Below are 15000 nucleotides of genomic sequence, written 5' to 3'. Positions count from 1 at the left end.
CTCCTGTCCTGCTCCTGTCCTGCTCCTGTCTCCTGCGGGTCTCCTTCTGTCCTTCTGTCCTGTCCTTCTGTCCTTCTGTCCTCTTCTGTCCTGTCCTTCTGTCCTTCTGTCCTCTTGTCTCGTGTCTGTTGTGTTTGTACCTGTTTGTCTGAAGCTCTGGAGGTGATTCGTCTGTGACTGATTTAAGAACATCACAGATTAAACATGTTTTTTTACACATGATAAACAGAAGAGAAGGATACAAGAGGAGGAGAGGGTCAGAGGAGCAGAGGGTCAGAGGAGCAGAGGGTCAGAGAGAGAGGGGAGGAGAGGGTCAGAGTCAGAGCAGAGTCAGAGGGTCAGGAGAGAGGGTCAGAGGAGGAGAGGGTCAGAGGAGGAGAGGGTCAGAGGAGTCAGAGGAGCAGAGTCAGAGGAGGAGGGTCAGAGGGTCAGAGGAGGTCAGAGGAGGAGAGGGTCAGAGGAGGAGAGGGTCAGAGGAGCAGAGGGTCAGAGGAGCAGAGGGTCAGAGGAGGAGATGAAGTCATTGCCTGTAGTCATGAGTTTCTTGTGGTGTGTGTCCTTGTGTTAAACAGTTTGATCCCAGACTGATTGCAGTAGTAGCAGTGGTAGTATTTGTAGTAGTAGTAGCAGTAGTATTTGTAGTATTTGTAGTATCTGTAGTATTTGTGGATTGTATGCAGTATATTTGTGGTTTCTTGGTTAGATTTAGTCTGACATTTTAAGCAAAGTAATTCTCTTTTTGTCAGTTGTGTCTCACTGGAGTGTTTCATCTCTCCCCCCATTCACTCTCTCTCCTTCCATCCTCCTCCCTCTCCTCCATCTCCTCCTCTCTCCTCCTCTCCTCCTCCTCCCTCCATCTCCTCCTCTCTCCTCCATCTCCCTCCTCCCTCCATCCCTCCTCTCCTCCTCTCCTCCATCCCTCCTCTCCTCCTCCCTCCTCCTCCCTCTCCTCCATCCCTCCTCCTCCTCCTCCTCCTCCTCTCCATCTCCTCCCTCCTCTCCTCCATCCCTCCTCTCCTCTCTTCAGTTCTTCAGTTGTTCAGTGTCTCTTGTTGAAAAGATCCACTGTGTCCTGTCACTCAAACTGTCTCCTCCACACACTTTTACAACAAAGACCAGAGTCCCTGAAAAGAGTCTAAACCAGGACTAAACCAGGACTAAACCAGGACTAAACGCTCGTCTTTATCTGGGGGTTTCAGAGAGATGAAAAATTAGCAGCGTTGCCATGGCAATATTAATAATTTAAACTAAATATTCTCTTTTAAAATGATCAAAAGTCCTGAAAATGTCGTGGATAATCAGGAAACTGAGGCTCTCTCTCTCTGACTCTGACTCCTCTGACTCTGACTCTTCTGACTCTGACTCTCTGACTCTGACTCTGACTCTCTGACTCTGACTCTGACTCTTCTGACTCTGACTCCTCTGACTCTGACTCTGACTCTGACTCCTCTGACTCTGACTCCTCTGACTCTGACTCCTCTGACTCTGACTCCTTCTGACTCTTCTGACTCTGACTCCTCTGACTCTGACTCTGACTCTGACTCTGACTCTGACTTTCTGACTCCTCTGACTCTGACTCTGACTCTGACTCTGACTCTGACTCCTCTGACTCTGACTCCTCTGACTCTGACTCCTCTGACTCTGACTCTTCTGACTCCTCTGACTCTGACTCCTCTGACTCTGACTCCTCTGACTCTGACTCTGACTCCTCTGACTCCTCTGACTCCTCTGACTCTGACTCTTCTGACTCCTCTGACTCCTCTGACTCCTCTGACTCTTTTTCCTCTGACTCCTTTGACTCTGACTCCTCTGACTCTGATTCCTCTGACTCCTCTTCCTCTGACTCCTCTGACTCTGACTCCTCTGACTCCTCTGACTCTGACTCCGACTCCTCTGACTCCTCTGACTCCTCTGACTCCTCTGACTCTGTCTGACTCCTCTGACTCCTCTAACTCCTCTGACTCCTCTGACTCTTATTCCTCTGACTCCTTTGACTCTGACTCCTCTGACTCTGACTCCTCTGACTCCTATTCCTCTGACTCCTTTCTGACTCTGACTCTGACTCTGACTCCTCTGACTCTTCTGATTCCTCTGACTCTGATTCCTCTGACTCTGACTCCTCTGACTCTTCTGACTCCTCTGACTCCTGTGGCTCCTCTCACCTCGGCCTCTGTTAGAGGAAAAAATATTACACATAATTTCAGTGGTTTTAAACGATTGTGGGAAAACATTTCTGTGGAGGAGTTTTAGCAAATAAATGTGGTGTTTTGTGTTTTTTTGTTTCAGGGTCAGACAAAAAGGACACAGTTCGGGCGGTGGATGTCCTCACGGTGCTCAGAGAGAAAGTGGCCTTCGTCTCAGGTACAAAACTGTTCACATCTGCTCCGTACGAGTCTCAAATCAACTCAAACTCAAACAAACTCAAACTCAAACTCAAACTCAAATCAACTCAAACTCAGATCAACTCAAACAAACTCAAATCAAACTCAAACTCAAACTCAACTCACTCAAACTCAAACTCAAATAAACTCAGACTCAAATCAACTCAACTCAAACTCAAACTCAACTCAAACTCAAACTCAAACTCAAACTCAATCAACTCAGAACTCAAATCAAACTCAAAACTCAAACTCAAACTCAAACTCAAATCAACTCAGACTCAAATCAACTCAGACTCAAATCAACTCAGACTCAAATCAACTCAAACTCAAATCAACTCAAACTCAAACAAACTCAAATCAAACTCAAACTCAAACTCAAACTCAAATCAACTCAGACTCAAATCAACTCAAACTCAAATCAACTCAGACTCAAATCAACTCAGACTCAAACTCAAACTCAGACTCAAAAATCAACTCAGACTCAAACAAACTCAAACTCAAATCAACTCAGACTCAAATCAACTCAAACTCAAACTCAACTCAACTCAAAATCAACTCAGACTCAGATCAACTCAGACTCAAACAAACTCAAACTCAAATCAACTCAGACTCAAATCAACTCAGACTCAAATCAACTCAAACTCAAATCAACTCAGACTCAAATCAACTCAGACTCAAATCAACTCAACTCAAATCAACTCAAACTCAAATCAACTCAAACTCAAATCAACTCAGACTCAAACAAACTCAAATCAACTCAGACTCAAACAAACTCAAACTCAAATCAACTCAGACTCAAATCAACTCAGACTCAAATCAACTCAGACTCAAATCAACTCAGACTCAAATCAACCAATCAAACTCCTGTGTGTGTGTTTGTGTGCAGGTGGGCGGGACAAACGCGGAGGGCCGATTCTGACTTTTCCTGCCAGAACCAATCACGACAGAATAAAACAGGAAGACCTCAGCCGATTGGTCACTTACCTGTCCACCGTCCCCAGGTAAAACTTACACTGATTATTATAGGACAACCTGAACCACGACCACAAGAGACCGGGACTGGGATCAGAACTAAACCAGGGTCTAAAACAGGACGAAAGGAGGATGAAAACAGGACTAAAACTGGACTAAACCAGTGTCTAAAGCAAGACCAAAAACAGAGACTAAACTAGGATTAAAAGGACAAAAACAGGACTAAAACAGGACTAAAGCTGGACTAAAAAAGGGACTAAACCAGGACCAAAAGAGGACTGAACCAGGACCAAAACAGGGACTAAACTAGGATTAAAAGAGGACTAAAACAGGACTAAAACAAGACTAAAGATGGACTAAAAAAGGGACTAAACCAGGACTAAAACAGAGACTAAACCAACACTAAACAAGGATGAAACCAGGACTAAACGAGGACTAAATAAGGACTAAAACAGGACTTAACCAGGATCTAAACCAGGACTAAACCAGGACCAAAACAGGGACTAAACCAAGACTAAACAAGGATGAAACCAGGACTAAACAGGGGACTAAACTAGGGTCCAAAACAGGAGTAAAACAGAGACTAAACCAGGACTAAAAGAGGACTAAATTAGGACTAAAAGAGGACTAAACCAAGGTCTTAATCCAGGACTAAAATAAGACTAAACATAGACTACACCAGGGATTGAACCCGGTCTAAACCCAATCTAAACCCAGTCTAAACCTAATCTAAACCCAGTCTAAACCTGGTCTATATGTATTAGGGTATAAAAGGGTGGGAGGACCTAGTGGGACTGTGTTAGACCGGTTCTGTGGGAGGGCATCTGACTGTTTTGTGTGTCCACAGTGAGGACGTGCGCAGCCGAGGCTTCACCGTGGTGGTGGACATGCGCGGCTCCAAGTGGGACAGTGTGAAGCCGGTTCTCAGGACTCTGCAGGAGGTTTTCTCGGGGCAGATCCACACGGCGCTGCTCATCAAACCCGACACCTTCTGGCAAAAGCACAAGACCAACCTGGGCAGCGCCAAACTCAGCTTTGAGGTCAGGACTCACCAGGACTCACCAGGACTCACCAGGACTCACCAAGACTCACCAAGACTCACCAAGACTCACCAAGACTCACCAAGACTCACCAAGACTCACCAAGACTCACCAAGACTCACCAAGGACTCACCAAGACTCACCAAGACTCACCAAGACTCACCAGGACTCACCAAGACTCACCAAGACTCACCAGGACTCACCAGGACTCAACAAGACTCACCAGGACTCACCAGGACTCACCAAGACTCACCAGACTCACCACCAGACTCACTCACCAGGACTCACCAGGACTCACCAAGACTCACCAAGACTCACCAGGACTCACCAGGACTCACCAGGACTCACCAAGACTCACCAAGACTCACCAAGACTCACCAAGACTCACCAAGACTCACCAGGACTCACCAGACTCATCAAGACTCACCAGGACTCACCAAGGACTCACTCACAAGACTCACTCACCAAGACTCACCAGGACTCCACCAGACTCACCAAGACTCACCAGGACTCACCAGGGACTCACCAGGACTCACCAAGACTCACCAGGACTCACCAGGACTCACCAAGACTCACCAAGACTCACCAGGACTCACCAGGACTCACCAGGACTCACCAGGACTCACCAGGACTCACCAGGACTCACCAAGACTCACCAGGACTCACCAAGACTCACCAGGACTCACCAAGACTCAAGACTCATCAAGACTCACCAGGACTCACCANAAGACTAAACATAGACTACACCAGGGATTGAAACCCGGTCTAAACCCAATCTAAACCCAGTCTAAACCTGGTCTATATGTATTAGGGTATAAAAGGGTGGGAGGACCTAGTGGGACTGTGTTAGACCGGTTCTGTGGGAGGGCATCTGACTGTTTTGTGTGTCCACAGTGAGGACGTGCGCAGCCGAGGCTTCACCGTGGTGGTGGACATGCGCGGCTCCAAGTGGGACAGTGTGAAGCCGGTTCTCAGGACTCTGCAGGAGGTTTTCTCGGGGCAGATCCACACGGCGCTGCTCATCAAACCCGACACCTTCTGGCAAAAGCACAAGACCAACCTGGGCAGCGCCAAACTCAGCTTTGAGGTCAGGACTCACCAGGACTCACCAGGACTCACCAAGACTCACCAGACTCAAGACTCACAGACTCACCAGACTCACCAAGACTCACCAAGACTCACCAGGACTCACCAGGACTTCACCAAGGACTCACCACCAGGAGCTACCAGGACTCACCACTCACCAGGACTCAAGACTCACCAGGACTCACCAGACTCACCAGGACTCACCAAGACTCACCAGACTCACCAGACCAAGACTCACCAGGACTCACCAGACTCACCAAGGACTCACCAGGACTCACCAGGACTCACCACTCCCCAGACTCACAGGACTCACCAGGACTCACTCACCAAGACTCACCAGACTCACACAGGACTCACCAAAGACTCACCAGGACTCTTCACCAGGACTCACCAAGACTCACCAGGAACTCACCAGGACTCACCAGGACTCACCACTCAAGACTCACCAGACTCACCAGACTCACCAGGACTCACCAGACTCACCAGACTCACCAAGACTCACCAGGACTCACCAGACTCCCAAGACTCACCAGGACTCACCAGGACTCACCAAGACTCACCAGGACTCACCAGACTCACCAGACTCACCAGGACTCACCAAGACTCACCAAGACTCACCAGGACTCACCAGGACTCACCAGGACTCACCAGGACTCACCAGGACCAGGACTCACGACTCACCAGGACTCACCAAGACTCACCAAGACTCACCAGACTCACCAAGACTCACCAGGACTCACCAAGACTCACTAAGACTCACCAGGACTCACCAGGACTCAACAAGACTCAGAACTCAGCAAGACTCACCAGGACTCACCAGGACTCACCAGGGACTCACCAGACTAAGACTCACAAGATCACCAGACTCACCAGGACTCAACAAGACTCACCAGGACTCACCAGGACTCACCAAGACTCACTAAGACTCACCAGGACTCACCAAGACTCACCAGGACTCACCAGGACTCACCAAGACTCACCAGGACTCATCAAGACTCACCAGGACTCACCAAGACTCACCAGACTCACCAGGACTCACCAAAGACTCACCAAGACTCACCAGGACTCACCAAGACTCACCAAGGACTCACTCAAGACTCACCACTCACCAGGGACTCAACAAGGACTCACCAGGACTCACCAGGACTCACCAGGACTCAACATTTTTTTATTCACTGCCTGTTTCTCACATTTTCTCTCTTGTCCTCTCTTCTCTGGTTCCTCTGTGGTTCTCCTCTGGTTCCTCCTCTGGTTCCTCTGTGGTTCTCCTCTGGTTCCTCTGTGGTTCTCCTCTGGTTCTCCTCTGGTTCTCCTCTGGTTCCTCTCTGGTTCTCCTCTGGTTTCCTCTGTGGTCTCCTCTGTGGTTCTCCTCTGGTTCCTCTGTGGTTCTCCTCTGGTTCTCCTCTGGTTTCCTCTGGTTCCTCTGTGGTTCTCCTCTGGTTCCTCTGGTTCCTCTCTGGTTCTCCTCTGGTTCTCCTCTGGTTCCTCCTCTGGTTCCTCTGTGGTTCTCCTCTGGTTCCTCTGTGGTTCTCCTCTGGTTCTCCTCTGGTTCCTCTCCCTGGTTCTCCTCTGGTTCTCCCTCTGGTTCCTCTGTGGTTCTCCTCTGGTTCTCCTCTGGTTCTCCTCTGGTTCTCCTCTGGTTCCTCTGTGGTTCTCCTCTGGTTCTTCTCTGGTTCTCCTCTGGTTCTCCTCTGGTTCTCCTCTGGTTTCCTCTGGTTCCTCCTCTGTGGTTCTCCTCTGGTTCTCCTCTGGTTCTTCTCTGGTTCTCCTCTGGTTCTCCTCTGGTTCTCCTCTGGTCCTCCTCTGGTTCTCCTCTGGTTCTCCTCTGGTTCTCCTCTGGTTCTTCTCTGGTTCTCCTCTGGTTCTCCTCTGGTTCTCCTCTGGTTCCTCTGTGGTTCTCCTCTGGTTCCTCTGTGGTTCCTCTGTGGTTCTCCTCTGGTTCTCCTCTGGTTCTCCTCTGGTTCTCCTCTGGTTCTCCTCTGGTTCCTCTGTGGTTCCTCTGTGGTTCTCCTCTCCTCTGGTCCTCCTCTGGTTCTCCTCTGGTTCTCCTCTGGTCCTGGTTCAGACGAGCCTGGTTTCGGTGGAGGGCCTGTCTCGTCTCATCGACCCGTCTCAGTTGACCGCAGACCTGGGCGGGTCTCTGGAGTACGATCACGTGGAGTGGACGGAGCTGAGGCTGGGGCTGGAGGAGTTCTCAGGGGCGGCGCAGCAGCTTCTGGCCCAACTGGAGCAGCTGGAGGCCGGACTCAACCGACAACCAGAGCCCCAGGACGTGGACGAGGCCCGAAAGTACGAACGCACGAAGACCGAGACACGGACTAAAACCGGGACTGAAACTGGGACTAAACCAGGGTCTAAAAGAGGGTCTAAACCAAGACTAAAACAGGACTAAACAGGAGACTTGACCAGGCACTAGACCAGGACTGAAACTGGACTAAAACATGGTCTAAACTGGGTCTAAAATAGAACTAGACCAGGACTAAACCCAGTCTAAACCTGGTCTAAACCCAGTCTAAACCCGGTCTAACCCCGGTCTAAACTCGGATTAAACCCTCGTATAAACCCTGGACTGACCCTGGTCTAAAACTGGTCTAAACCCGGTCTAAACCCCAGTCTAAACCCCAGTCTAAACCCCCTAAAACCGGTCTAACCCCGGTCTAAACCCCAGTCTAAACCCCAGTCTAAATCCGGTCTAAACCCGGTCTAACCCCGGACTAAACCCCAGTCTAAACCTGGTCTAAACCCCAGTCTAAACCTGGTCTAAACCCGGTCTAAACCCCAGTCTAAACCCCAGTCTAAACCCGGTCTAAACCCGGACTAAACTCGGATTAAACCCTGGTATAAACCCTGGACTGACCCTGGTCAAAAACTGGTCTAAACCCCAGTCTAAACCTGGTCTAAACCCTGGTCTAACCCCGGTCTAACCCGGTCTAAACCCGGTCTAAACCCGGTCTAACCCCGGTCTAACCCGGTCTAAACCCGGTCTTAAACCCGGTCTAAACCCCAGTCTAACCCGGTCTAAACCCGGTCTAACCCGGTCTAAACCCCGGTCTAAACCCGGTCTAAACCCCGGTCTAAACCCGGTCTAAACCCGGTCTAACCCGGTCTAACCCCGGTCTAAACCCGGTCTAAACCCCGGTCTAAACCCGGTCTAACCCCGGTCTAACCCCGGTCTAAACCCGGTCTAACCCGGTCTAAACCCCGGTCTAACCCGGTCTAAACTCGGTCTAACCCGGTCTAAACCCGGTCTAAACCCGGTCTAAACCCCAGTCTAACCCGGTCTAAACCCGGTCTAACCCGGTCTAACCCGGTCTAAACCCGGTCTAACCCGGTCTAAACCCGGTCTAACCCGGTCTAAACCCGGTCTAAACCCGGTCTAAACCCGGTCTAAACCCGGTCTAACCCGGTCTAAACCCGGTCTAAACCCGGTCTAAACCCGGTCTAAACCCGGTCTAAACCCGTCTAACCCGGTCTAAACCCGGTCTAACCCGGTCTAAACCCGGTCTCTTGGTGCAGGTTGCTTGAGGAACACGGGCGTTTGAGGAACACCATCTCCACGGCTCCGGTGGACGCTCTGGACCGAGAGGGGCGGAGCCTGCTGCAGAGGATGCGTCTGGGCCCCTCCCACGGCGACGCTCCCTCTGAGGGGGGCGGGGCCGGCGGGGCGCGGCGGGGGCGGGCGGGGGCGGGGCGGAGGAGGAGGAGGAGGGACGTGGCTGTCGGGGGGAGCGGACTTCCAGAGCGTCGCTCCTAAAGTGTCGTCTCTGTTGGAGCGAATGCAGAGCGGAAGAACTCACCTCCTCCAACGATGGAGCGAGAGGAAGGTCCAACTCGAACAGACGCTACAGCTGCACCTCTTCGAACAGGACGCCACTAAGGTATGAACACACACACAACACACACACACTGAACAGGACGCCACTAAGGTACAACTACACACACAACACACACACACTGAACAGGACGCCACTAAGGTATGAACACACACACTAACACACACAACACACACACACACACTGAACAGGACGCCACTAAGGTATGAACACACACACTAACACACACACACACACACACACTGAACAGGACGCCACTAAGGTATGAACACACACACTAACACACACACACACACACACACTGAACAGGACGCCACTAAGGTATGAACACACACACTACACACACACACACACTGAACAGGACGCCACTAAGGTATGAACACACACAACAACACACACACTGAACAGGAAGCCACTAAGGTATGAACACACACACTAACACACACACACTGAACAGGACGCCACTAAGGTATGAACACACACAACATACACACACACTGAACAGGACACCACTAAGGTATGAACACACACACAACACACACACTGAACAGGACGCCACTAAGGTATGAACAACTACACACATACAACACACACACTGAACAGGACGCCACTAAGGTATGAACAACTACACACACACAACACACACACTGAACAGGATGCCACTAAGGTATGAAGAACTACACACACACTGAACGGGACGCCACTAAGGTATGAACACACACAACATATACACACTGTTCGAACAGGACGCCACTAAGGTATGAACACACACACAACATACACACACACTGAATAGGACGCCACTAAGGTATGAACAACTACACACACACACTGAACAGGACACCAATAAGGCATGGACACACACACTAACACACACACACACACACACACACTGTTTGAACAGGATGTGTGTATGATTGTGTTGTTGTGTTACAGATGTGTGTGTGTTGTTGTGTTACAGATGTGTGTGTGTTGTTGTGTTACAGATGTGTGTTACAGATGTGTGTGTGTTGTTGTGTTACAGATGTGTGTGTGTTGTTGTGTTACAGATGTGTGTGTGTGTGTGTTACATGTGTTGTTGTGTTACAGAGTGTGTGTGTTGTGTGTGTGTACAGATGTGTGTGTTGTTGTTGTGTTACAGATGTGTGTGTGTGTTGTTGTGTTACAGATGTGTGTGTGTTGTTGTGTTACAGATGTGTGTGTGTTGTTGTGTTACAGATGTGTGTGTGTTGTTGTGTTACAGATGTGTGTGTGTGTGTTGTTGTGTTACAGATGTGTGTGTGTGTGTTGTTGTGTTACAGATGTGTGCGTGTTGTTGTGTTACAGATGTGTGTGTGTTGTGTGATGTGTTGTGTGTTGTGTGTTACAGATGTTGTGTGTTGTTGTGTTACAGATGTGTGTGTGTTGTTGTGTTACAGATGTGTGTGTGTTGTTGTGTTACAGATGTGTGTGTGTGTTGTTGTGTTACAGATGTGTGTGTGTGTGTGTGTTGTTGTGTTACAGATGTGTGTGTGTGTTGTTGTGTTACAGATGTGTGTGTGTGTTGTTGTGTTACAGATGTGTGTGTGTTGTTGTGTTACAGATGTGTGTGTGTGTGTTGTGTGTTACAGATGTGTGTGTTGTTGTTGTGTTACAGATGTGTGTGTGTTGTTGTGTTACAGATGTGTGTGTGTTGTTGTGTTACAGATGTGTGTGTTGTTGTGTTACAGATGTGTGTGTGTTGTTGTTGTGTTACAGATGTGTGTGTGTTTGTTGTGTTACAGATGTGTGTGTGTTGTTGTGTTACAGATGTGTGTGTGTTGTTGTGTTACAGATGTGTGTGTGTGTTGTTGTGTTACAGATGTGTGTGTGTGTGTTGTTGTGTTACAGATGTGTGTGTGTTGTTGTGTTACAGATTGTGTGTGTTGTTGTGTTTACAGATGTGTGTGTTGTTGTGTTACAGATGTGTGTGTGTTGTTGTGTTACAGATGTGTGTGTGTTGTTGTGTTACAGATGTGTGTGTGTTGTTGTGTTACAGATGTGTGTGTGTTGTTGTGTTACAGATGTGTGTGTGTTGTTGTGTTACAGATGTGTGTGTGTGTTGTGTTACAGTGTGTGTGTTACGTGTTGTTTGTGTTACAGATGTGTGTGTGTTGTTGTGTTACAGATGTGTGTGTGTTGTTGTGTTACAGATGTGTGTGTGTTGTTGTGTTACAGATGTGTGTGTGTTGTTGTGTTACAGATGTGTGGTGTTGTTGTGTTACAGATGTGTGTTACAGATGTGTGTGTGTTGTTGTGTTACAGATGTGTGTGTGTGTTGTTGTGTTACAGATGTGTGTGTGTTGTTGTGTTACAGATGTGTGTGTGTTGTTGTGTTACAGATGTGTGTGTTGTTGTGTTACAGATGTGTGTGTGTGTGTTGTGTTACAGATGTGTGTGTGTTGTTGTGTTACAGATGTGTGTGTGTGTGTTGTTGTGTTACAGATGTGTGTGTGTGTTGTGTGTGTGTGTGTGTGTGTTGTTTGTGTTACAGATGTGTGTGTTGTTGTGTTACAGATGTGTGTGTGTGTTGTTTGTGTTACAGATGTGTGTGTGTTGTTGTGTTACAGAGTGTGTGTGTGTTGTTGTGTTACATGTGTGTGTGTGTGTTGTGTGTGTACAGATGTGTGTGTGTTGTTGTGTTACAGATGTGTGTGTGTGTTGTTGTGTTACAGATGTGTGTGTGTGTGTTGTTGTGTTACAGATTGTGTGTGTTTGTTGTGTTACAGTGTGTGGTGTGTTGTTGTGTTACAGATGTGTGTGTGTTTGTGTGTGTGTGTTGTTTTGTGTTACAGATGTGTGTGTGTTGTTGTGTTGTGTGTGTTACAGATGTGTGTGTGTTGTTGTGTTACAGATGTGTGTGTGTTGTTGTGTTACAGATGTGTGTGTGTTGTTGTGTTACAGATGTCTGAGTGGATCGCTCACAGTAAAGAGCTTTTCCTCCAGAGCATCACTGAGGTTGGACTGAACCATCAACACTCCCTGGAGTTACAGAGTCAACACCAGCACTTCACCGCCAACTGCATGGTACTGTCATACTACAAGTACTACTACTACTACTACTACTACTACTACTACAAGTACTACTACTACTACTACTACTACTACTACTACTACTACTGCTACTGCTACTACTACTACTACTACTACTACTACTACTACTACTACTGTCTCCTGTTATAACCATGACTCCTCGTCTTGGTGTCGTGCGTCCTTCAGAACGGCAGCGTGAACGTGGACAGCGTGGTCACCGTCGCCGCCCGTCTGGCTGAAGCGGGTCACTACGGCGCCGACCGCATCACCAAAGTGTCGTCACGGTTACAGGAGGACTGGAGCGCCCTGACCGCCGCGCTCGACCAGAGGAGCGCCACGCTCAACATGGCCACGGCCTTTCACCTGGGGGCAGAGCAGGTGAGACGCTCAGAACCTCCACGGGAGTCAAGTTTAACGTCTCTTCTTCTCTGGTTTAACGTCTCTTCTCTGGTTTAACGTCTCTTCTCTGGTTTAACGTCTCTTTCTGGTTTAACGTCTCTCTCTGGTTTAACGTCTCTTCTCTCTGGTTTCGTCTCTTCTTCTCTGGTTTAACGTCTCTTCTCTGGTTTAACGTCTCTTCTCTGGTTTAACTCTTCTCTTTTCTTCTCTGGTTTAACGTCTCTCTTCTCTGGTTTAACGTCTCTGGTTAACGTCTCTCTCTGGTTTAACGTCTCTTCTCTGGTTTAACGTCTCTTCTTCTCTGGTCTCTGGTTTAACGTCTCTTCTTCTCTGGTTTAACGTCTCTTCTCTGGTTTAACGTCTACGTTCTTCTCTGGTTAACTCTCTTCTCTGGTTTAACGTCTCTTCTTCTCTGGTTTAACGTCTCTTCTTCTGGTTTAACGTCTCTTCTCTGGTTTAACGTCTCTTCTCTGGTTTAACGTTTCTTCTTCTCTGGTTTAACGTCTCTTCTCTCTGGTTTAACGTCTCTTCTTCTCTGGTTTAACGTCTCTTCTTCTCTGGTTTAACGTCTCTTCTCTGGTTTAACGTCTCTCTTCTCTGGTTTAACGTCTCTTCTCTGGTTTAACGTCTCTTCTCTTCTGGTTTAACGTTCTTCTCTGGTTTAACGTCTCTTCTCTCTGGTTTAACGTCTCTTCTCTGGTTTAACGTCTCTTCTCTCTGGTTTAACGTCTCTTCTTCTCTGGTTTAACGTCTCTTCTTCTCTGGTTTAACGTCTCTTCTCTGGTTTAACGTCTCTTCTCTCTGGTTTATCGTCTCTTCTCTGGTTTAACGTCTCTTCTTCTCTGGTTTAACGTCTCTTCTCTCTGGTTTAACGTCTCTCTTCTCTGGTTTAACGTCTCTTCTCTGGTTTAACGTCTCTTCTCTGGTTTAACGTCTCTTCTTCTCTGGTTTAACGTCTCTTCTTCTCTGGTTTAACGTCTCTTCTCTGGTTTAACGTCTCTTCTCTCTTTAACGTCTTCTCTCTCTGGTTTAACGTCTCTTCTTCTCTGGTTTAACTTCTTCTTCTCTGGTTTAACGTCTCTTCTCTGGTTTAACGTCTCTTCTCTGGTTTAACGTCTCTTCTTCTCTGGTTTAACGTCTCTTCTCTGTCGTGTCGTAGTTCCTGTCGAAGGTGGAGTCCTGGGTGCAGTTGTGTTCTGAGGGACCTTTGCCGACCGTCTCCTCTGAGCTGGAGGCGGCCAGCAAAAAACACCAAGAACTCAACGAGGAAATCTCAGAAAACTACAACCAGGTGAGACCAGTTAGACCTGGTTTACTCCTGGTTTAGTCCTGGTTTATACCTGGTTTAGTCCTGGTTTAGACCTGGTTTAGTCCTTTTATAATAACATACTTCTTGTCTGACCTCAGATCAGTGAAAGCGGTAAAATCTTATTGGACGCGCTCCAGCGAAGTCCCGCCTCCGAGTCGGACCAAAGCGAGACCAAACCGGACTTCACCGCCGCCACACACGGCATCATGGCCGTCCTGCACCAGGTCCTGCAGGTACAGGATCAGTCTGGTCCACACTGAGTCTCCTGTAGAGTTTTAACACCTGTATACGGTTCATGAATATGTAAATGAATATGTAAATGAAAATGTAAATGAATATGTAAATGAGCTGTTTTTGTCTCAGGGCCATCACAAAGTGGAGGGGGCGTGGCAGCACCGTAAGCTCCGCCTCCACCAGCGCCTGCAGCTCTGCGTGTTCCAGCAGGACGTCAAACAGGTCCAACTTTTACATTTAAACTCAGATCTCTTTTATTTACATTTTACACAATTCACATGTTTCTGTCATTTATTTCATTAAGACACAGCTCACCTCTCCACAGATCTCACCTGTAACCTGCCTGCGTTATGTGTAAACCAAAAACATGTCCACCAGAAAAGAGAATGATTTCACATTTCAGGACATGTTTGTATTCAGTGTGGCGCCTCCTAGTGTCTCTGCAGCTCCAGGTCAGGACCAGAAACACCAGACAGTTGTAGACGTCACATCGACCAATCAGAGAACAGACACTTTCTGTGTTGGCAGTGATTCCCCAGATCCTCAAGGATTTAAATCAGTCATGTCCAAACTATGGCCTGTGGGCCAAATGCGGCCCCCAGACAAATTTTTCTTGGCCCTGAGGTTTTCAGGTGAATTGGCCCAAATGACCTTGGATCAATTAAAAATGATTTTTTTACTGCAGGTTTTTTGAA

General features: G+C 48.1%; 1 protein-coding gene across 1 annotated transcript in view; it reads left to right on the top strand.

Moving 5' to 3' along the window:
- LOC110164028 (kalirin-like) overlaps positions 1-15000 on the top strand; it is a 79395-nt gene that overhangs the window by 708 nt on the left and 63687 nt on the right. The window contains 11 exon segments of the mRNA XM_055163860.1: positions 2287-2361; positions 3268-3382; positions 4201-4393; positions 7545-7768; positions 8996-9146; positions 9148-9357; positions 12235-12357; positions 12550-12741; positions 13922-14053; positions 14170-14304; positions 14435-14527. Of these exon segments, the coding sequence (XP_055019835.1) occupies positions 2287-2361; positions 3268-3382; positions 4201-4393; positions 7545-7768; positions 8996-9146; positions 9148-9357; positions 12235-12357; positions 12550-12741; positions 13922-14053; positions 14170-14304; positions 14435-14527 (1643 nt within the window).

The sequence above is a fragment of the Boleophthalmus pectinirostris genome, unplaced genomic scaffold (genome assembly GCF_026225935.1).
Source record: "Boleophthalmus pectinirostris isolate CB_2022bp ecotype Guang Dong unplaced genomic scaffold, ASM2622593v1 HiC_scaffold_11, whole genome shotgun sequence".
Classification (NCBI taxonomy): Eukaryota; Metazoa; Chordata; class Actinopteri; order Gobiiformes; family Gobiidae; genus Boleophthalmus; species Boleophthalmus pectinirostris.
This window is presented reverse-complemented; position numbering and strand designations above follow the sequence as displayed.